Consider the following 23556-nt stretch of genomic DNA (forward strand, 5'->3'; position numbering starts at 1 on the left):
CTTTCAAGAGGTTCTGCCTACAATTATAATTCTTCATTCTTACTATTAGGGGTCTCGAGGACTTTTGAGAATCTGTAATCCTGGGGGGGAACCTTTCGGCCTCTAGTACATAAACGCTGGTTCCATTCACGAGATTTGGAAAATTTTCATGAAGAACTTGTTCCACTATATCTTCTAGATTTCTTTCTTTCTCCTCCCCTTCAGGGATTCCAATAATTCTGATGTTGGAACCGTTCATGGCATCATTTATTTCCCTGATTCTGTTTTCGTGGCTTCTAAGCTGTTTGTTCCAGGCTTCCTCTTGATTCTTTCTATCTGTTTGTCCTCCAGATCACTAATTCTATCTTCTGTCTCAGTTACTCTAGCTTTGAGAGAATTTAGATTAGATTGGAACTCATTGAGAGTTCTCATTGAGAGTTCCCTGGTAGCTTTCAGCTCTTCCCTAATATTGAAAACATGATCTGTGGTCGTTTTCAGTTTGGCCCTAATCAATTCCATTTGGTCACCCATGGCTTTCTCCAACCTAGCTATTGCTTGGATAATTGTTAGCCTGAATTCTTTTTCCAACATATTGTCTATGTTGATAGCCATTAGCTCTGTTGCAGAAGGTCCATCCTCTGTTCATCAAATCTATCTATGAAAGACCCACACCAAATATCATCCTCAATGGGAAAAAGCTTGTGTCCTTCCCGTTGAGATCAGGAACATGACAAGGATGCCCACTCTCACCACTCTTGTTCAACATAGTATTAGAAGTCCTGGCAACAGCAATCAGACAACAAAGGGAAATAAAAGGTATCCTAATTGGTAATGAAGAAGTCAAACTTTCTCTCTTTGCAGATGACATGATTCTTTATATGGAAAACCCAAAAGACTCCACCCCCAAACTACTAGAACTCATACAGCAATTCTGCAACATGGCAGGAAACAAAGTCTATGTACATAAATCAGTGGCTTTCTTAAACACTAACAATGAAAATACAGAAAGGGAAATTAGAGAATCGATTCCATTTACTATAGCACCAAGAACCATAAGATACCTGGGAATAAACCTAACCAAAGAGGTAAAGGATCTGTACTCAAGGAACTACAGAACACTCATGAAAGAAATTGAAGAAGACACAAAAAGATGGAAGACCATTCCATGCTCTTGGATCGGAAGAATAAACATTGTTAAAATGTCGATACTGCCTAGAGCAATCTATACTTTTAATGCTATTCCGATCAAAATTCCACCGGCATTCTGCAAAGAATCAAATAATCCTAAAATTTGTATGGAATCAGAAGAGACCCCGAATCGCTAAGGAAATGTTGAAAAACAGAAATAAAACGGGGGGAGGGGGCATTACGTTACCTGATTTCAAGCTTTACTACAAAGCTGTGATCACCAAGACAGCATGGTACTGGCATAAAAACAGACACATAGACCAGTGGAACAGAGTAGAGAGCCCAGATACGGACCCTCAACTCTATGGTCAAATAATCTTCGACAAAACAGGAAAAAATATCCAGTGGAAAAAAGACAGTCTCTTCAATAAATGGTGCTGGGAAAACTGGGCAGCTATATGTAGAAGAATGAAACTCGGCCATTCTCTTACATCGTATACATAGATAAATTCAGAATGGATAAAAGACCTCAACGTGAGACAGGAATCCATCAGAATCCTAGAGGAGAACATAGGCAGTAATCTCTTCAATATCAGCCACAGCAACTTCTTTCAAGATATGTCTCCAAAGGCAAAGGAAACAAAAGCGAAGATGAAATTTTGGGACTTCATCAAAATCAAAAGCTTCTGCACAGCAAAGGAAACAGTCAACAAAACAAAGAGGCAACCCACAGAATGGGAGAAGATATTTGCAAATAACAGTACAGACAAAAGGTTGATATCCAGGATCTATAATAAACTCCTCAAACTCAACACACACAAAACAGACTATCATATCAAAAAATGGGCAGAAGATATGGACAGACACTTCTCCAATAAAGACATACAAATGGCTATCAGACACATGAAAAAATGTTCATCATCACTAGCCATCAGGGAGATTCAAATTAAAACCACATTGAGATATCACCTTACACCAGTTAGAATGGCCAAATTAGCAAGACAGGAAACAACATGTGTTGGAGACGATGTGGAGAAAGGGGAATCCTCTTACACTGTTGGTGGGAATGCAAGTGGTGCAGCCTCTTTGGCGAACAGTTTGGAGATTCCTCAAGAAATCAAAAATAGAACTTCTCTATGACCTGCCTTTGCACTCCTGGGTATTTACCCCAAAGATACAGATGTAGTGAAAAGAAGGGCCATCTGTACCCCAATGTTTATAGCAGCAATGGCCACGGTTGCCAAACTGTGGAAAAATCCAAGATGCCCTTCAACAGATGAATGGATAAGGAAGATGTGGTCTATATAAACTATGGAGTATTATACCTCCATCAGAAAGGACGAATATCCAACTTTTGTAGCAATATGGACGGGTCTGGAAGAGATTATGCTGAGTGAAATGAGTCAAGCAGAGAGAGTCAATTATCATATGGTTTCACTTATTTGTGGAGTATAACAAATAGCATGGAGGACATAGGGAGTTAGAGAGGAGAAGGGCGCTGAGGGAAATTGGAAGGGGAGGTGAACCATGAGAGCCTATGGACTCTGAAAAACAATCTGAGGATTTTGAAGGGGCGGGGGGTGGGAGGTCAGGGTACCAGGTGGTGGGTATTCTAGAGGGCACGGATTGCATGGAGCACTGGGTGTGGTGCAAAAATAATGAATACTGTTATGCTGAAAATAAAAAATAAATTAAAAAAAAGAAATGTAGCCTATAGCAGGATAAAAATTTGTCAATATAAGTGGATGCAAAATTCACAAAGACAATGGATATTGGAAACAGTTAACAAAACTAAAAGACAACTACAGAAGGGAGAGAGATATTTGCAAATGTCTTATCAGATAAAGGGCTAGTACACAAAATCTATAAAGAACTTATCAAACTCAACATGCAAAATAATAATAATAATGTGGAGTATAACAAATAACATGGAGGACATGGGGAGATGGAGAGGAGAAGGGAGTTGAGGGAAATTGGAAGGGGAGATGAACCATGAGAGACTATGGGCTATGAAAAACAATCTGAGGGTTTTGAAGGAGCGGGGGATGGGAGGTCGAGGGAGCCAGGTGGTGAGTATTATGGAGGGCACGTATTGCACAGAGCATTGGGTGTGTTGCATAAACAATGATTCTGTTACAGTGAAAAGAAAAAAAAAGTTAAAAAAAATAGTTGATATCCAGGATCTATAATGAACTCAACACACACGAACAGGCAAACATATCAAAAAATGGGAAGAAGATATGAACAGACATTTCTCCCATCAAGACATACAAATGGCTATCAGACACATGAAAAAATGTTCATCATCATTAGCCCTCAGGGAGATTCAAATTAAAACCACATTGAAATATCACCTTACACCAGTTAGAATGGCCAAAATTAACAAAACAGGAAACAACATATGTTGGAGAGGATGTAGAGAAAGGGGAACCCTCTTACACTGTTGGTGGGAATGCAAGTTGGTGCAGCCTCTTTGGAGAACAGTGTGGAGATTCCTCAAGAAATTAAAAATAGAACTTCCCTATGACCCTGCAATTGCACTCCTGGGTATTTACCCCAAAGATACAGATATTGTGAAAAGAAGAGCCATCTGTACCCCAATGTTTATAGCAACAATGGCCAAGGTCGCCAAACTATGGAAAGAACCAAGATGCCCTTCAACGGACGAATGGATAAGGAAGATGTGGTCCATATACACTATGGAGTATTATGCCTCCATCAGAAAGGATGAATACCCAAATTTTGTAGCAACATGGACGGGACTCAAAGAGATTATGCTGAGTGAAATGAGTCAAGCAGAGAGAGTCAATTATCATATGGTTTCACTTATTTGTGGAGTATAACAAATATCATGGAGGACAAGGGGTGTTAGAGAGGAGAAGGGAGTTGGGGTAAATTGGAAGGGGAGGTGAATCATGAGAAACTATGGACTCTGAAAAACAATCTGACGGGTTTGAAGTGGCGGGGGGGTGGGAGGTTGGGGTACCAGGTGGTGGGTATTCTAGAGGGCATGGATTGCATGGAGCACTGGATGTGGTGAAAAAATAATGAATACTGTTTTTCTGAAAATAACTAAATTTTATTTTTTTGCTTTAAAAAAAAGCAAAAAAAAAAAAGTTAAAAAAAATAATCCCAGTCAAGTAATGGGCAGACGCCATGTACAGACATTACACCAAAAAGACATACAAATGGCCAACAGACACATGAAAAAATGCTCTACATCACTTGGCATCAGGGAAATACAAGTCAAAACTACAGTGAGATACCACCTCACACCAGACAGAATGGCTTAAATTAACAAGTCAGGAAACAACAGCTAGCTATTGGCAAGGATGTGGAAAAAGGCGAACTCTCTTACACTGTTGATGGGAATGCAAACTGGGGAATACAACTGCTCTGGAAAACAGTATGGAGTGTCCTCAAAAAGTTAAAAATATTGCTACCCTAAGACTCAGCAATTGCACTTGTATTTACCCAAAGAATACAAACATAGTGATTCTAAGGGTCACAGGTATTGTAATGTTTATAGCAGTGATGTCCACAATAGCCTAACTATGGCAAGAGCCCAGATGTCCCTCGGGAGATGAATGGATAAAGAAGATGTGGTGTGTATATACATACACAATGGAATATGACTCTGCCATCAAAAAGAATGAAATCTTGCTATTTTGCAATGACATGGATGGAACTAGAGGGTATTATGCTAAGTGAAATAAGTCAATCAGAGAAAGACAACTCATATGATTTCACTCATATGTGAAATTTAAGAAACAAAACAGATGAACATAGGTGAAGGGAGGGCAAAATAAAATAAAATGAAATCAGAGAGGAAGACAAACCATAAGAGACTCTTAACTGTAGGAAACAAACCAAAGTAGCGGGAAGGGATATGGGTAGGAGTATGGGGTAACTGGGTGATGGGCATTAAGGAGGGCACTTGATGTAATGAGCACTGAGGGTTTTTTTTGTTTTTTTTTTATAAATCTTTTTATTTTTTATTTTTTTTTTATTTGACAGACAGGGATCACAAGCAGGCAGAGAGGCAGGCAGAGACAGAGAGAGGAGGAAGCAGGCTCTCCGCGGAGCAGACAGCCCGATGCGGGGCTTGATCCCAGGACCCTGGGATCATGACCTGAGCCAAAGGCAGAGGCTTTAACCCACTGAGCCACCCAGGCGCCCCTGAACACTGAGTTTTATATGCAGTGCTAAACTCTACTTCTGAAACTAATAATAACACATTATATGTTAATGAACTGATTTTAAGTAAAATGTAAAAAACAGCTATTATCCATGATACAAGAGTCTAAATTACTTCGTTGCCACAAACAGCTAGAAAATTTGACAAAATATAGGAAGGAAAACTTGTTTTCATACCATGGATAGCAGGTAGCAGAGAATTCTGATCTCTAAAGGAAAGAAAACAAAGTAAATACAGTTCCTGTAGCATCTTGCTTACATACAAATTCTGGACCATGAGGAAAAGGAACCAGTCTGGTTACCTCAATGAGTTCAAAAGACAATTATCAGCTTTCAGGAAGCTGAAGTGTTTAGAATTTGTGGAGCAGAACACTAGAGAGAAGGGAGCTAAGCAAAGACAGAGTTCCAGAAATCTGCATATACATGGGTGAAACTGTGAAGCCAGGCAAAGAACAACTTCCTAGGAAAAAACAATAACCAAGAAAACTGGGCCAGGCAATTCCTACATCTGATATTGGACCAGGGAGTATATCATCATCCAGAGTGGAGACACTTTGATATGTCACTGACTATACAAGGCATTCAGCAGAAAACTAGGAACTCACCTTAGTGGTAGGGATAAGTTAGCCCTAGAATAAAGACTATTCTAGAGCTAACCTGAAGAACTTATAAATAATCCTTGAAAAGATAAAGTGAAAGTCAAGTAACTTAGTTTGACAAGGTAAGATATATCCAACAATTTCAAAATCCAGTTCTCAAGGATATGAAATTAACAATAGCCAGAATACAATTAGAATTTACTAAATGGGCCAAAAGTAGGAAGATGAGATCTATAATAAAAGAAAAATCAGTCATGGTGTGCCTAGGTGGATCAGTCAGTTAGGCATCTGCCTTTAGCTCAGGTCATGATTCCAGGGTCCTGGGATCAAGCCCTGCATTGACCCTGGGGTCAATCTCTGCTCAGCAGAAAGCCTACTTCTCCCTCTCCCTCTGCCTGCTGTTCCCCTTGCTTGTACTCACTCTCTCTATATCTCTCTCTGATAAATAAAATCTTAAAAGAAGAAAGAGAGAAAAATCAATCAAACAGTCAAATGTGGGAGACATAACGAAATTAGCAAACAAGGACACTGAAATAGCTCTTATAAATGCACTCAATAGGCTCAAGGATTTAGAGGAAAAAATAATGAGGAAAAAATAGACTTCTTAAAGATGAAAATATAATCCACAAAGTAAAAATTTCACTAAATGGAATTAATAGCATATTATATATGTCAGAGGAAAAAAAAAATCACTAGATTTGAAGACACAAAAATGGCAACAATACAAAATGAAGCAAAAAGAAAAAAAGACCAGAAGAAAAATGTAATGTTAATGATTTGTGGAACAATATCAAGTATCTAATGTACTTTGAATTGGAGTTCCAGGAAAATATGAGACAGAGAAAAAGTGAGAAGCCAAAAATATTTGAAGAAATAATGGCCAAGGGGCACCTGGGTGGCTCAGTGGGTTAAAGCCTCTGCCTTCGCCTCAGGTCATGATCTCAGGGTCCTGGGATTGAGCCCCGCATCGGGCTCTCTGCTCAGCGGGGAGCCTGCTTCCCCCTTTCTCTCTGCCTGCCTCTCTGCCTACTTGGGATCTCTCTCTCTGTGTCAAATAAGTAAATAAAATCTTTAAAAAAAAATAATGGCCAAATATTTTCTGAATTTAATGAAATAATGGAGTATAACAAACACAAGGAAAACAACATAATTTCAACTGTGCAAAGTGCTATTGCTAAAAACCAGTGATAAATAGAAAAAAATTAAAAATAGCCAGAGTAACTCAGGTCATGATCTCAGGGTCGTGAGATCAAGCCCTGTGTTGGGCTGGCTCCGACTCAGTGTGGAGTCTGCTTGAGATTCTTTCTACCCGCTTTTCCCTCTCCCTCTGCCTCTCCCCCTGCTAATGTGCTCTCTCTCTAAAATAATAAAATATTCAAACAATAAAAATAAAAATAGCCAGAGTAAACAAAAAGAAAGAAAAAAAAGGAACATTTTAGAGAACTAAAAATAAACTTGACTTCAGATTTCTCTCCAGAAACTACATAAGGCAGATAAGCAGAATATTAGGAAAAGAGAAAGAAAGGCAAACCAAGAAAGAGAGACACTTAACTATAGAGAACTGAAGGTTACCAAAAAGGAGGTGGGGGAGATGTGTTAAATAGGTGATGGGGATTAAGGAGTGTACTTGATCAGCACCAGGTGTCGTATAGAAGAATTGAATCTCTATATCAAATTGAATCTCTAAAACTAATATTACACAGTCTGTTAACTAACAGAAATTTAAATAAAAACTTTAAGAAAAAAGAAACAACAATGCTAAAATGCTTAAAAAAATTTCTACCAACTTAGAATTCTCAATTCTCTATCCAGCAAATATCTTCTTTAGGATTGAAGGTGAAACAAACACTTTTTAATGCAAATAAGATCCGAGTTTAATGTCAACAAACTGCAAGAAATGTTTAAAGGAAATTCTTCTAGCAAAAAGAAAATAATAATAGATGAAAACTTGGATCCAACCAAAGGAAGGAAAAACATAAAAAATAGTAAATATGTGGGTGAATTTTAAAAAGCCGTTCATTCATCACATATTTTAATTTCTTTAAAGTGAAATAATGAACTTAAAGTGAAAATAATAAAAACACTATGGAGTACACAATAGATGAAGAAATAGGATAGGTGAAGAAGTAGGATAAATGATGGGAGGGAACAAATAGGGAAGAAATAAAAGTGTACTATGTAGTAATATGTTATTTGAAGACAAACTATGACAATCAAAAATGCATGGTATATACTCTTAGAGCAATAAATAAAACAAAAAATGATGTATAGTTTATACGAGCATAATAGAAATATAATAGAATATTTCAAGCTCCCTATAAATGAAGGCAGGCAAGATGATTCAGGAACAAAATACCTTGGAACACTCCAAGGCCATATCTGCATTGGCTCCAAAAACCTTGACAAGGTGCCCCAACTACGGAGCACCCAAGAACTCCCCAAATTGCACCCACTTCAGGTTGAGCCATCATATCATAAGGTCCTCTGTTTAGAGAGCTCTGGGTCTCCCTAAGACTTAGAGCCACTTCAGCTTCAGCTGTCCTGCCAAAGAGCCCTCTGTATAGGGAACCCAGGACCTCTCAGGTTTCCACCCACCTCAGCTTCTGCTGTCCAACCAAGCTGCCCTCTGTGCAGAGAATCCAAGGACAGCCCCAACCCATGCCCACTTTAGCTCCATCCATTCCATCAGTCTCAGCACTGAGTGTCCCAGATCCCCTAGCCCATTCAGCCACAGCTCTAGCCAGCCAGAAAAATTTACTAGGCACATTCTACACAGAGAAAGATCACACACAAGAACATTGCATCAAGTTTATGAAAAGTAGCTGTTCTGCCTAATTCATAGAAACAAACACAGAAAGGCAAGGAAAATTAAGACAGAGGAATATGCTCCAGATAAAAGAAAGAGATAAAACCTTAAAGAACAAAATGAAATGGGAGATAACCAAACCATCTGATAAAAAGATCAAAGTAATGATCATAAACATACTCACTGGACTAGAGAGAAGACTGGATGAACTCAGTAAGAACTTCAGCAAAGAAACAGAAAATATAAAAAAGAACCAATTAGTGTTGAAAAATACAATAACCAAAATGAAAAAATACACTAGAAGGAATTAACAATAGACCGGAGGGCACAGAAGAATGAATCAGCAATGTGGAAGACAGGGTAATGGAAAGCACCCAACCAAAACAGAAAAAAAAATTAAAAATGAAGATGGGGTGCCTGGCTGGCTCAGTGGTTTAAACCTCTGCCTTCGGCTCAGTTCATGATCTCAGGGTCCTGGGATTGAGCCCCGCATTGGGCTCTCTGCTCAGCAGGCAGCCTGCTTCACCGCCCCCCCCCCCAACCTGCCTCTCTGCCTGCTTCTGATATCTGTCAAATAAATAAATAAAGTCTTTTTTAAAAAGGAAGATAGGTTAAAGGATCTCTTAGACAACATCAGGTGAACAAATAATCTCATTATAGGGATTGCAGAGGAAATGAGAGGAAGAAAAGGGTAGAAAGCTTTTTTAAAGAAATAATAGCTGAAAATTTCCCTAACTTTGGGAAGGAAATAGACATCCAAGTTCAGGAATCACAGAGAGTTCCAAACAACATGAACCCAAGGAGGTTCACATCACGACATAGTTAAAATGTCAAAGATAAAAGATAAAAAATTTTAAAAGCATCAAGAGAGAACCAATTAGTTATATACAAGGCAAACCCCATGGCATTACCAGCTGATTTTTCAGCAGAAACTGCAGAAGAGAACAGAATGATATATTCAAAGTGACAAAAGGAAAAAAAAAAAAAAACCCTACAACAAAGAACTCTCTACCCAGCAAGGTTATCATTCAGAATTGAAGGAGGGATAAAGAGTTTCTGAGACATACAAAAGTTAAAGTAGTTCATCATCACTAAGCCAGCCTTACAAGAAAAGTTAAAGGGACTTTGTTAAGTAGAAAAGGCCATAATTATGCCCACTCTCCCACTCTTGTTCAACATAGTATTAGAAGTCCTAGCAACAGCAATCAGACAACAAAGAGAAATAAAAGGTATTAGGGGTGCCTGGGTGGCTCAGTGGGTTAAAATGTATTCAAATTGGCAATGAAGAAGTCAAACTCTCTCTCTTCACAGATGACATGATATTTTATATGGAAAACCCAAAAGACTCTACCCCCAAACTACTAGAACTCATACAGCAATTCAGTAATGTGGCAGGATATAAAATTAATGTACAGGAATCAGTTGCTTTCTTATACACTAACAATAAAAATACAGAAAGGGAAACTAGAAAATCAATTGCATTTGCTATAGCACCAAGAACCATATGATACCTGGTAATAAACCTAACTAAAGAGGAAAAGTATCTATACTCAAGGAACTACAGAACACTCTTGAAAGAAATTGAAGAAGACACAAAAAGATGGAAGACCATTCCATGCTCATGGATCGGAAGAATAAACATTGTTAAAATGTCTATACTGCCTAGAGCAATCTACACTTTCAATGCCATTCCAATCAAAATTCCACCAGCATTTTTGGGGAGCTAGAGGGGAGAAGGGGGAAATTGGAGGGGGAGACAAACTATGAGACAAACTATGAGAGACTGTGGACTCAGAAACAATCTGAGTGTTTTGGAGGGGAAGGGAGTGGGAGGTTGGGTGAACCTGGTGGTGGGTATTATGGAGGGCACGTATTGCATGGAGCACAGGGTGTGTTGCATAAACAATGGAATTCTGGAGCACTGAAAAGAAATTAAAAAAAATAAAGGTAAAAAGGGACGCCTGGGTGGCTCGGTTGGTTAAGCAGCTGCCTTCGGTTCAGGTCATGATTCCAGCATCCTGGGATCGAGTCCCACATCGGGCTCCTTGCTCAGCAGGGAGCCTGCTTCTCCCTCTGCCTCTGCCTGCCATTCTGTCTGCCTGTGCTCGCTCTCTCCCTCTCTCTGATAAATAAATAAAATCTAAAATAAATAAATAAATAAATAAATAAATAAAGGTAAAAAAAGGCCATAACTATAAGAAAATTATGAAAGGAAAAAATTTCATGAGTAAAAGCAAATATACAGTAAGGTTAATAGATCAGTCACTTATAAAGCTAGCATGAAGGTTAAAAGGCAAAAGTAGTAAAATCAATTATATCTTAAAATATTATTTAAGGCAACTCACAAAATAAAAATATGTAAAACATGACAACAAATTCATAATATATGAATATGGAAGAAGGAGAGAGTAAAAATAAAGTTCTTTTAGAATGCATTAGAAGTTAAGTGACCATCAATTTAATACAGACTATTATATACTTACAGTGTTATATAGAACCTCATGGTAACCACAAACCAAAAACCTATAATAAATACACGAAAAAATAAAGAAAAGGAAAGACAAGCATAATACCAATCACAAGGAAAAGGAGCAAAAGGAGAAGAAACAGACAAGAACTACCAAACAACAAGAAAACAATGTATAAAATGGCAGTAAGTACATACCTATCAATAATTACTTTAAATGTAAATGATCTGAGTGCTCCAATCAAAAGACAATATTAACAGTAATAACCTGGTTATTGAGGTTAATGAGGTACATACCTCATTAATCTGTAAGGCAGATAAACAAAATCTGACAATGATGAAATTGCAGACAAATCCCCATGAAACATATACAAAGATCCACAACAAAATATTATAATTTAACAATTTCTTTAAAATGTTAGCAATCTAATAATTTATTTTAAAATTCTAGCAATATAAAAATTTACTTAAAAAGTAATATATCATGAACAACTGGTATTTATTCCAGGAATAGATTTTTTAAAATCAATCAATGTAGTAACCATTTTAACTGACAAAAAAAAATTTTAAAAAGGTATGACTATCTCAATAATTATAGAAAAGGTATTTGATGAAGTTCCATACCCATTCATGATAAGAAACTCTAAATAAATTTATAAGAGGTCTTCAACCTGATCAAATATTTCTACAAGAACATATAGCTAATATCATATTCACAAAAGAAACACTGAATCCTTTCCTCATAAGATGACAAATCAGGCAAAGATGTCCACTCTCACCACTTTTATTCTTACCAGACAGAAATAAAAAGCATTCAGATTGGGAAAGAAGTTAAACTGTATATGTGAAGGACATGATTGCTTATATAGAAAATCCTTTAAAAATCTACCAAAAATAACCCTACTAGAACTAAAAAAATTAAATTCAAGCAATACTACAGAATAAAAGACAACAAAATCCCCTCTATTTCTGTGTACAGGCTACCAAACACTGCAATACAAAATTAAAAAATGACATATCATTTATAGTGGTACTTTAAAGACACATGAGATGATAGGATAATAACAAAATATATATATCTATTCACTGAAAAGTATAAAACATGTGGATATACTATATGTATGTACTGGAAGACTCAGAATCATTAAGATCTCCACTCTCCCCATATTGATCTGTGCATTCAATACCAGGCTATCAAACTCCAAGTAGGTAGGGTTTTTTTCTATAGAAAACGACTCATTCTAAGATGTATATGAAAATGAAGAGGCCCCATAGCAGCCAACATTCTGAAAAAGAACACATTTGGAAGACTCATACTAACTAATTTCAAGACTTACTATAAAGTTACATGAAAAAAGATTCTATGATACTGGCTAAGAATGGACATTGTATATCCATGAGACAGAAGAGTTCATAAATAGATCTATACATATAGGATCATTTTGTTTTTGCTAAAAGTGCTAAAATAATTCAGTGGTGAAAGGACAGTTTTTGACAAATGGTGCTGGAAGACTTCAAATCCATGTGATGAAAGAAAATAAACTTTGACCATTATCTTCCATCATACATAACTATTAATTCAAAATGTATCATAGACCAAAACATAAAAGTGTAAGATTTCAAGAAGAAACATAAAAGAAAGCCTATGAATCTTGGTGTATGCAAAGATTCATTAGATAGGACACAGAATTATAAAGTATGGGGAAAAAATTGATAAACTGTGGACTTCATAAAAAATTCAAAACTTTTATCTTGGATCACTATATCAAAACCTAATGATGTATTACATTGACTAATATAACACAATAAAAATTTTAAAATAGTTAAACTTTTGCTAAAGATCTAAAATAAAAAGGCAAGCCAATGACAGGGAGAAAATATTTAAAAATACATGTATCTGACAAAGGAACATCTAGAGTGTTAAAAAAAAAATTCTTACAACTTTGGTAACAAGAACCCCAATAAAAAGATTAGCAACAGATTTGAACAGATACTTCACAGAAGATATTTTCATGATCAATAAGAATGTGGATAGATGCTCAACACCATTAGTCAAAAAGGAAATGCAAACTAAAACTATAGTGTGATAGCTGTACACATCTATTACCAACACATGTGTTTTGAAAAGTGTAGAACCACTGGAACTCTAATTCAAGTCAAGTGGGAGTGTAAAGTGATATAATTTGGAAAATAGTTTGTCAGTCTCATACAAAATTAAGCACACTTATCATATGATCCAGCAAGATCACTGCTAGTTGTTTATCCAAGAAAAATAAAAACCTACGTACAAAGACTCACATGTGATGTTCATAGCAATTTTATTCATAATGGCCCAAAACTACAACTTGTTATGGACTAAATTTTTCCCCCTCAAAATGCATCTGTTGAAGGCCTAAGCACCCAATGTGAATGTATTTGGAGATAGGGCCTTTAAGAATGTGAATGTATTTGGAGATAGGGCCTTTAAGAAGGTAATTAAGACTATGATGTCATAAGAATGGGGCCATGATGACTGGTAAACATACAAGAAGAGAGAGTCATCACGGATGTACAGGCACAAAAGAAAGGCACTGTGAGGACACAGTAATAAGGTGGCCATCTGCAGACCAAGTTGAGAAGCCTCAGAAGAAAGTTAAACTGCCAGCACCTTGATCTTGGACTTCCAGACTCCAGAAATAAGAGAATATAAATCTGTAATTTCTATTCTTTAAGCCACCCAATTTGTGATAGTTTGTTATGTCACACTGAGCAGACCAATGCACAAATTAAATGTCTGTCAAAAAGTGCATAAACAAATTGTGAGATAGCTCCAAATTGTGGAATATTATACAACAATATGAATGAATAATGAAACTAACACACAATAACATGCATGAACTTCAAAATCATTATGTTGAGAGAGCAAAGTCAAGATTCAAATGAATACTTACTACCTGATTTCATATATATAAAATTCTAGAGAGAGCAAATCAGTAATAGGGACAGGAAGCAAATCAGTAGTTGCCTAGGGACTAGGATGGATGGACTGCAAAATGGCTTGAAGGAAGATTAGGGAGGTAATGGGGTGTTCTAGGACTTGATTATAGTGATTGTGAAAATGTATTAATTTGTCAAAAACCATCATATCACACTTTAAATTGCTTTTTATTGCATGTAAATTATAGTTCAATATAGTTTTTTAAACAATTTTACTTATTTATTTATTTGAGAGAGAGAAAGCAAGCTAGAGCCTGAGTGGTGGGGAGGCAGAGATAGAGGGAGAAGCAGACTCCCTGCTGAGAAGGAAGTCCTGGGATCATGACCTGAGCTAAAGGCAGAAGCTTAACCAACTGAGCCACCCAGGCATCCCTACTTCAATACAGGTGATTAGAAATTAGATATCTAGGGGCACCTGGGTGGCTTAGTTGTTAAGCATCTGCCTTTGGGCTCAGGTCATGATCCCAGGGTCCTGGGGTCAAGCCTCACAACTGACTCCCGACTCAGCAGGATCCTACTTTTCCCTCTCCCACACCCCCTACTTCTGTTCTCTCTCTCTCTCTTTCTGACAAAAATAAATAAATAAATAAAATCTTTTTTAAAAAGTTAGATATTCAGCAGTTTGTGAACAATAAACAAACCAGATAGCTTTATTAATATATAAAACACAATTTTAAGCAGAAAGTATTATTCAGGTAACTTGCTACACATTTACATTTTCATCATAAAGATATAAAATGCTGAACAAACAGAAGTCTTAAAAATACAGCAAAATCAGTTATCATTCAGAGAAAAATAGACAAATCCACAATTACAGGACAATCTTAACACATTTCTTTCAGTAACTGAAAGATAAAGAATACAAAAGTGTAAGGATTTGTAAGAAGTGAATGACACTATTCATAAGTAAGCACATGTATATATAAATCTATACAACATACATACATTCCCCCAAAATAAGTTCATACACATGCTTTTCAGGCTCATGCAGAGTATTACCAAATATTAATTGTGCACTCTACCACTAAGCAAATTTTAACAGATACCAAAGAATGAATATCATATAAGCCATTTTATTTCATCATAATGTAAAACAAAACTAGAAATCAAACAAAATAACCTCAATTCCCCTATACACTGAAAATTTAAAAAATAACTTCAGTGATCATAATTATTTTGAATGTAAATGGATTAAATGCTCCAATCAAAAGATATGGGATGTTGGAATGGATAAAATATCAAGACCCATCTATATGCTGCCTACAAGAGACTCATTTTAGACCTAAAGACATCTGCAGAGAAAATGTGAGGGAATGGGGAAATATTTATCATGCCAATGGATGTCAAAAGAAAGATGGAGTAGTTATACTTATCTTAGACAAACTAGACTTTAAAACAAAAAGTATAAAAAGAAACATAAGAGGCATTATGTAACCATATAGGGGACAATCCAACAAGAAAATATAATAACATAAATATTTATACACCCAACATGGAAGCAAAATATATAAAACAATAACAAACACAAAGGATTTAATTTTTAATAACATAATAATAGTAGGGACTTTAACACCTCATTTACATCAATGGACAGATCATCTAAACAGAAAATAAACAAAGAAACAATGGCTTTGGATGACACAATGGACTACATGGACTTAATAGACATATTGAGAGCATTTCATTCTAAAGCAGCAGAATATACATTCTTTTCAAGTGCAAATGGAACACTCTCCAGAACAGATCACATATTAGGTCATAAAACAGGTCTCAACAAATACAAAAGATGAAAACCATACCATGAACCTTTTCTGACCAAAACACTATGAAACTAGATGTCAACTACAAGAAAAAATTTGGAAAAAGCACGTATACATAGATGTTAAACAATATGCTACTAAACAACTAATGGGTTAACCAGGAAATCAAGGAAAATTTAAAAATACATGCAAACAAATGAAAATGAAAACACAATACTCCAAAACCTTTGGGATGCAGCAAAAGCCGTCCTATGACGGAAGTATATAGCAATACAGGCCTACCTCAAGAAGTAAGAAAAATCTCAGATACACAACCTAACGTTATACCTAAACGAGCTAGAAAAAGAACAACAAATGAAGCAAAGACAGTAGAAGGAAGGAAATAATAAAAATTTGAGCAAAAATAAATCATATAGAAAAAAATTTTAAAAACAATATACAGATTAATGTAATCAGGGGTCAGTTCTTTGAAAAAATTAATAAAATTGTAAAACTCTGGCCAGACTTATCACAAAGAAAAGATAAAGGACCCAAATGAATAAAATCACAAATGAGAGTGGAGAAATAACAATCAAGACCACAGAAATACAATTATAAGAAAATATAATGAAAAACTATATGCCAACAAATTGGACAACCTGGAAGAAACGGTAAATTCCTAGAAATATATAAACTACCAAAACTGAAACAGGAAAAAATAGAAAACTTGAACAGCAAAGAAATTGGATCAGAAATTTAAAAAACTCCCAAGAAACACAAGTACAGGGCCAGACGACTTCACAGGTGAATTCTACCAAACATTTAAAGAAGAGTTAATATCTGTTCTTCTCAAATTATTTCCCCCTACTCCCAAAAAAAAGGAAAGGAAAAAAAAGAAACTTCCAAATTCATTCTGTGAGGCCAGCAGTACCCTAATACAAAGTCAGATAAAGACTCCACTAAAAAAGAGAAGTATAGGAGTGACAGGAGTATGTGGTTCAGTCAGTGGAGTGAGAGACTCTTGTTCTCAGGGTCACGAATTCAAGTCCCACATAGCATAGAGATTACTAAAAAATAAATTAAAACTTTAATAAAAAGAGATAACTACAGGTCAATATCCCTGATGAGCCTGGATACAAAAATTCACAATAAAATACTGGCAAATACTGAATCCAATAACTTACTAAAAAAAAATCATTCACCATGATCAAGTCTGATTTACTCCTGGGTTGCAGGGAGGTTCAATATTTGTAAATCAATCAGTGTGTTATACCACATTAATAATAAAAAGTATAAAAACCATATGATCACTTCAATAGATGCAGAAAAAGCATTTGACAAAGTACATCGACTCATGACAAAAAACCCTCAACAAAGTAGGTTTACACAGAACATACCTCAGCATAATAAAAGCCATATACAAAAAAACAAAAACGAAAACAAAAAAACAAAAACAGAAACAGAAAAAATCACAGCTAATATCCTCAATGGAGAAAATCTGAGAGCTTTTCATCTATGGTCAGGAAAAAAGATAAGGATGTCCACTCATATCACTGTTATTTAACATAATACTGGAAGTACTAGCCACAGCAAACAACAATAAATAAAAGGCATCCAAATTGGTAAGGAAGAAGTCAAACTTTCACAATCTGCAGATGACATGATACTCTATATAAAAAACCTGAAAGACTCCATCAAAAACCTGCTAGATGGGAATTAAAGAGCGCACGTGATATGATGAGCAATGGATGCTATACTGAACTAATGAATCACTGAACACTATATCAAAAACTAATGCTGTACTATACCTTGGCTAATTGAATTTAAATTCAAAAAGGGGGAAAAAAACACTAGAACTGATACACAAATTCAGTAAGGCCACAGGACACAAATATCAACATACAGAAATCTGTTGTATTTCTATACCCAGACAAAGAAGCCACAGAAAGAAAAATGAAGGATCAATCCCATTTACAAATGCACCAAAACCTAGGAATAAACCTAACCAAAGAGGTGAAAGACCTGTACTCTGAAACTATGAAACACCAATGAAGGAAATTAAAGATGACAGAAAGAAATGGAAAGACATTCCATGCCCATGGATTAGAACAAATATTGTTAAAATGTCTATATTATCCAAAGTAATCTACACATTTAATGCAATCCCTATCAAAATACCACCAGCATTTTTCACAGAGCTAGAACAATCCCAAGTTTGTATGAAACCACAGAAGACCCTGAATAGCCAGAGGAATGTTGGAAAAGAAAACCAAAACTGGAGGCATCACAATTCCAGATTTCAAGTTATACTACAAAGCTGTAGTGATCAAAACAGGATGGTAATAGCACAAAAATAGGCAAATCAATAGAACAGAATAGAAAACCTAGAAATTAACCACAGCTATGTGGTCAATAAATACTCAAAAAAACAGGAAAGAATATCCAATTTAAAAAGAGAGTCTCTTCAACAAATAGTGTTGGGAAAAGTGGACAGCAACATGCTAAAAAATGAAACCAAGACATTCTCTTACACCAAACATAAAGATAAATTCAAAATGGATTTAACACCTAAATATGAGACCTGAAACCATAAAAATCCTAGAGGAGAACACAGGCAGCAACTTCTCTGCCACATGCCATAGCAATTTTTTTCTAGATAGGTCTCAACGCAAGAGAAACAAAAGCAAAATATACTATTGGAATTTCATCAAAATAAAAGGCACAGCAAAGGAAACAATCACAAAACTAAAAGGGCAACCTTGGAATGGGAGAGGATACTTGCAAATGACGTTAACAATAAAGGATTAGTATCCAAAATACATAAAGAACTTATAAAACTCAACACCTCCCAAATAAATAATCCAATTAAAAAGGAGCAGAAGACATGAATAGATGTTTCCAAAGAAGACCCACAGACAGCCAACAGACACATGAATAGATGCTCAACATTACTCATCATCAGAGAAATACAAATCAAAATTACAATGAGATATCACCTCGAACCTATCAGAATGTCTAGAAACAACACAAGAAACAACAAGTGTAGGCAAAGATGTAGAGAAAGGGGAATGCAAGCTGGTAAAGCCATTCTGGAAAACAGTACAGAGTTTCCTCAAAAAGTTAAAAATAAAGCTACCCTAAGATCCAGTAATTGCACTACTGGGTATTTGCCTAAAGAATACAAAAATACTAATTCAAAGGGATACATACACTCCAATGTTTATAGCAGCCATTATCTACGATAGCCAAATTATGGAAATAGCCCACATTTCCTCTGGCTGATGAATAGATAAAGATGTGGAACAGGGGTGCCTAGGTGGCTTAGTGGGTTAAGTGTCTGCCTTTAGCTCAGGTCATGATCTCAAGGACCAGGGAGGGAGCCCTGCTCCCGGCTCCCTGCTCAGTGGGGAGTCTGCTTCTCCCTCTGCCTCTCACCCACCCCCACTCATGCTTACACACACTCTCTCTCAAATAAATAAATAAAATTTTCAAAAACATTTCAGAGGAGAGGAGCCTGGGTGACTCGGATAGTTAAGCATCTGCCTTCAGCTCAGGTCATGATCCTGGGGTCCTGGGATCAAGTCCCACATTGGGCTCCCTAATTCTCCGGGAGCCTGCTTCTCCTTCTCCTTCTGCCTCTGCCTCTCTCCATTTCTCATGAATAAATAAATAAAATCTTTAAAATATTTTTTTAAAAATGGGGGGAACATTAATCCCAGATATTAAGGCTTAACATAAAACTATAGAAGCTCCAAGGATTTATTGTTAGAAAACAGATAAAATGGCCAATGGGGCAGAACAAATGGAAACAAAGTAGACAAAGTAGACTTATAATTCAGTGAAGAAAGGATGCTGGATATCCATCCACAAAGACAAAAATCACATCTCTATTTCAAACCATACACACATCAATCTCAAATGGATTAAAGGTCTAAATGTGAAGGGCAAAATTTCACATACTTTAAGAATTTTAGAAAAACTTTTAAAATATAAGAAAATATCTTTCTGGTCTTGGGATAGTAAAGTATTTCTTAGAGAAGACATAAAAAAAACCATATGGGAAAAGACTGATGATAATTCTGTTTATCTTGCAAGCACAGTGAAAAAAACATGCCACAGAGAAAGGATAACCATGGTGTCTTTAAAAGGAATATTATCAAGAATATATAGATAATTCCTACATATCAATATGAAAAAGATAAGTAACCCAATAGAAAATGGGCAAAAGTTTACAAAAATGCATTCAAGGGAGAATCAAGAGAAAATTTATACAGGAGGTATTCTGAATGGCCAAGAAAGATGAAAAGATCCCCAATTTCATTTTTAATCAAGGAAAAAGAAAACAGACTATATAGGAAAAAGAAAAAACAAGAATCTGAACACATCAAGTATTGATAACAATTCCATGATTTCTATTGAAAGGGTAAAACTTTGGGAGAGCACTTTGACAATATACATAAGAGTTAAAACTGTCCATATCTTGGATCCAGATATTCCACTTCCGGGCATTAACCCAGAGAAATATACACCCAAGAAGAAATGTAAAAGAATGTATGCTGCAGCATTTTATTATAGAAAATGTGAAGACAATTAAATTTCCTTTAATATCAGAATGAATTTTAAAAATAAAATATTTATACAATGACTACAGATGCAACTGTTTGGATATATACTGTAGGTATCAAAATGGATAAATTTCAAAATATAATATGGAACAAAAAAGGCAAAATGCAAATGGATATCTAGAGTATCACTTAAAAACTTAAATCACACAAAACAACATTATACATAACGTATGGGTAATAAATATGCAGAAAAATTATAAACACATACCAAAGAGTTACACAACTGATGAAAGTTATCCATGCCAACCATTAGGGAGAGAGGTGGTGAAAGGATAAATTGTTGTATCCATAATATTTTGTTTTGTTTTGTTTTGTTTTTTTCACAAACAGAGAGTCTTGAAGAAACTTGGGAAAATGTTAGTATCCTTCAACTAGGGAGATGGGTATATGTGTGCTATTTATATTACCTTTTTTTTAAAACTTTCTTAGTATGTTTGAAATAATTCCTAATTTTTTAAAATGCCAGATTATTCCAGTTGTAGGGCAGGTAATAGACTAAAGCAGAACAAGAGTGGATATAGGAGAATAGTTAGTCTACAATTCACAGTATATTTAAATAATTTAAATGTTTATTTATATATTTATAGAATGTCAAACAAAACTCTTTTAACAATGATGCAGAATGTCCTACAAGTATATTTTCCCAAACTTACCTGCTCAACCTCTCTGTTGAGAGAATCTACTTTTTCTTTTAATCTGTTACCCTCTGCCTCAGCAGTGATAAGTTCTAATTTGAGAGTATTGTTATCTGCTTCTGCTTGACGGGCCTTATTTTCCCAGTTTTCAGCATCTTCATTGGCTTTTCGGAGTTGGTCCATCATTTGCCGGTTCTCAGATTCCTAAAAAAGCAAATCTTAGGTATTACTTCAAAAGATGTAAAATGGTCAACATATGAGCAAATCAAACACTATTTGCCAGGTCATTGGAAATTTATTTGCTACAGTATGATTTATAACATAACCTCAAGGAATCCTATCCATACTCAATTTAGAATGTCAGACATCTTGTAATTAAGAAAAGGAAGTGGTACCAGGATCTGTCCTGGCTCCTGAGTCACACTCATCCACCTAGTAAAGTTAAGCTGTTTACTCTTATCTTTAGAACCTGGGTGAATATGTTCTTTATTTATATTTATTTGCTTTTGTTCAAACAAAATCCTTCATTGCCTCCTTTTCCTATATATCTGTTTACTTACTACTTGTTGGTCTGATTTTTGAGTCTCTGCCTTTTGTATCTGTGTATTCCCTTGTTCTTGACTGCTTTTCTAGGCTGTACTGGTCACAGAACTTCTGACTGTTTACATATCTCAGGCATCAGCTTCTGATATTTTTGTTGGTTTGGCACATATCCTGTCAACGCCTGACATTCATTCATTACCCCAACCTCAATTTTCTCCATCATGGACTAAGTTCTATGATTCACTTTTATTCACCACCCTATTAATTTGCCCAAAATTACTAAGAAGTAAAATACCAAACCTATGCCAATAAACACTGTTCATAAATATACAGTCACAGTGGTCATTTGATATAGAACCACATTTTTAAAACTTTAAAATGTCTATCATGACAGACTACAGTGGAATCTTATTTCTCTCTCTCTTTTTTAAGATTTTATTTATTTGAGAGAGAGAGAGAGAGGAGTGTGTGTGGGGGGGGGAGGGGGCAGAGGGAAAGGGAAAGAGAGAATTTCAAGCCTGACTCAGGGCTTGATCTCAGAACCCTGAGCTCATGACCTGAGCAGAAACCAAGAGTTGGTCATCTAACCAAATTGAGCCACTGGAGTGCCCCCAGGGCATCTTATTTCTTTCTTTCTTTCTTTCTTTTTTTTTTTTTTTAAGATTTTATTTATCTCAGAGAGAGAGAGAGAGAGAGAGAGAGAGCACAGGCAGACAGAATGGCAGGCAGAGGCAGAGGGAGAAGCAGGCTCCCTGATGAGCAAGGAGCCCGATGTGGGACTCGATCCCAGGACGCTGGGATCATCACCTGAGCCGAAGGCAGCTGCTTAACCAACTGAACCACCCAGGCATCCTGGGCATCTTATTTCTAAAGGAAAACAATCAGCTCCACAAATGACATACTATATTGAGTAATCATTATGAGGATAGTTTTAAAAACATATTTTAGTATTACAGTTTGGTCAACTCCTTCTTAAAATGTCATTTATAATTTTGGTAATTAATTAAAAAGGAACTACATCTCTTTCTCTCCTAACCTGTTAATAAACACTGAATATCTCTATCAGAACTATAAAGTGACCAAATTGTAATAAGCAATGTCTCACTGTAATAAGGCTTTCAAGTCAGATTTAAGTTTTTACCAATATGATTAATCACAAGCCTGGTTGAAATTCAGTTAATATCTCCACCTTGTGGTTTGGTTACCTATAGCTAATGCAAAAGATCTTTGCCAATTCTGTTAGTAAATAAGTTAACATACTATACTACTGCATTGGCTTTCAAGATTCAGATATTCTGAAGGTGCCACTAAAAATCTGATGTGTTCACAGACCTGGGGATAAAAATATATGTATATAAAAAATAAAATTAAAAAAAAAAATAAAAAAAATAAAAGAAAGCATTCTCTATTAATCAGCAAAAAAAAAAAAAAAAAAAAAATCTGATGTGTTTTCCATCATTCTACTAAAAATAACAGTTGTGTACACAGTGTGTACCTCGGAGGTACAGAGTACAGTATACATAAACTAAATGTTATCCCTATTAATCTCCACTCTCTTTAACTTTCTGTAGTACTCACTATCTCTTAACACTGCCTTATTGCTTTACACTATTAGGTGAGGATGTCCAGTCTTCCCACTAACATCTGAATTCCTTGAAGATAGAAACCATTTTTTAAACACTACATTTAGTTTTCTGACTAAAATATGAACCATCCTTTTTATTAAATGTAGTTTTGTGATTCCCAGGTCACATGGTTCAAAGTTTAAGTTTAAGCGGTAAAAATGATTGGTATTAAATGTCTCTTCTGGCCACCAAATACCGACTGCACCTCCCTCTGGGCAACCAGAGACCCTATTTTCT

The 23556-nt window shown here is 35.8% G+C and overlaps 1 protein-coding gene across 5 annotated transcripts in view; it reads right to left on the bottom strand.

Annotated features, from left to right (window-relative positions):
- TSGA10 (testis specific 10) overlaps positions 1-23556 on the bottom strand; it is a 152244-nt gene that overhangs the window by 54301 nt on the left and 74387 nt on the right. For all 5 annotated transcript variants that reach the window (XR_009344836.1, XM_059134717.1, XM_059134716.1 and 2 more), the window contains exon 15: positions 21170-21355. Coding sequence is in view for 4 of the 5 variants with exons in the window: in XM_059134717.1 (XP_058990700.1) it covers positions 21170-21355 (186 nt within the window). In the remaining variant the exon portion in view is untranslated. The remainder of the gene's footprint in view (positions 1-21169; positions 21356-23556) is intronic.

This window comes from Mustela lutreola, chromosome 9 (assembly GCF_030435805.1).
Source record: "Mustela lutreola isolate mMusLut2 chromosome 9, mMusLut2.pri, whole genome shotgun sequence".
NCBI lineage: Eukaryota > Metazoa > Chordata > Mammalia > Carnivora > Mustelidae > Mustela > Mustela lutreola.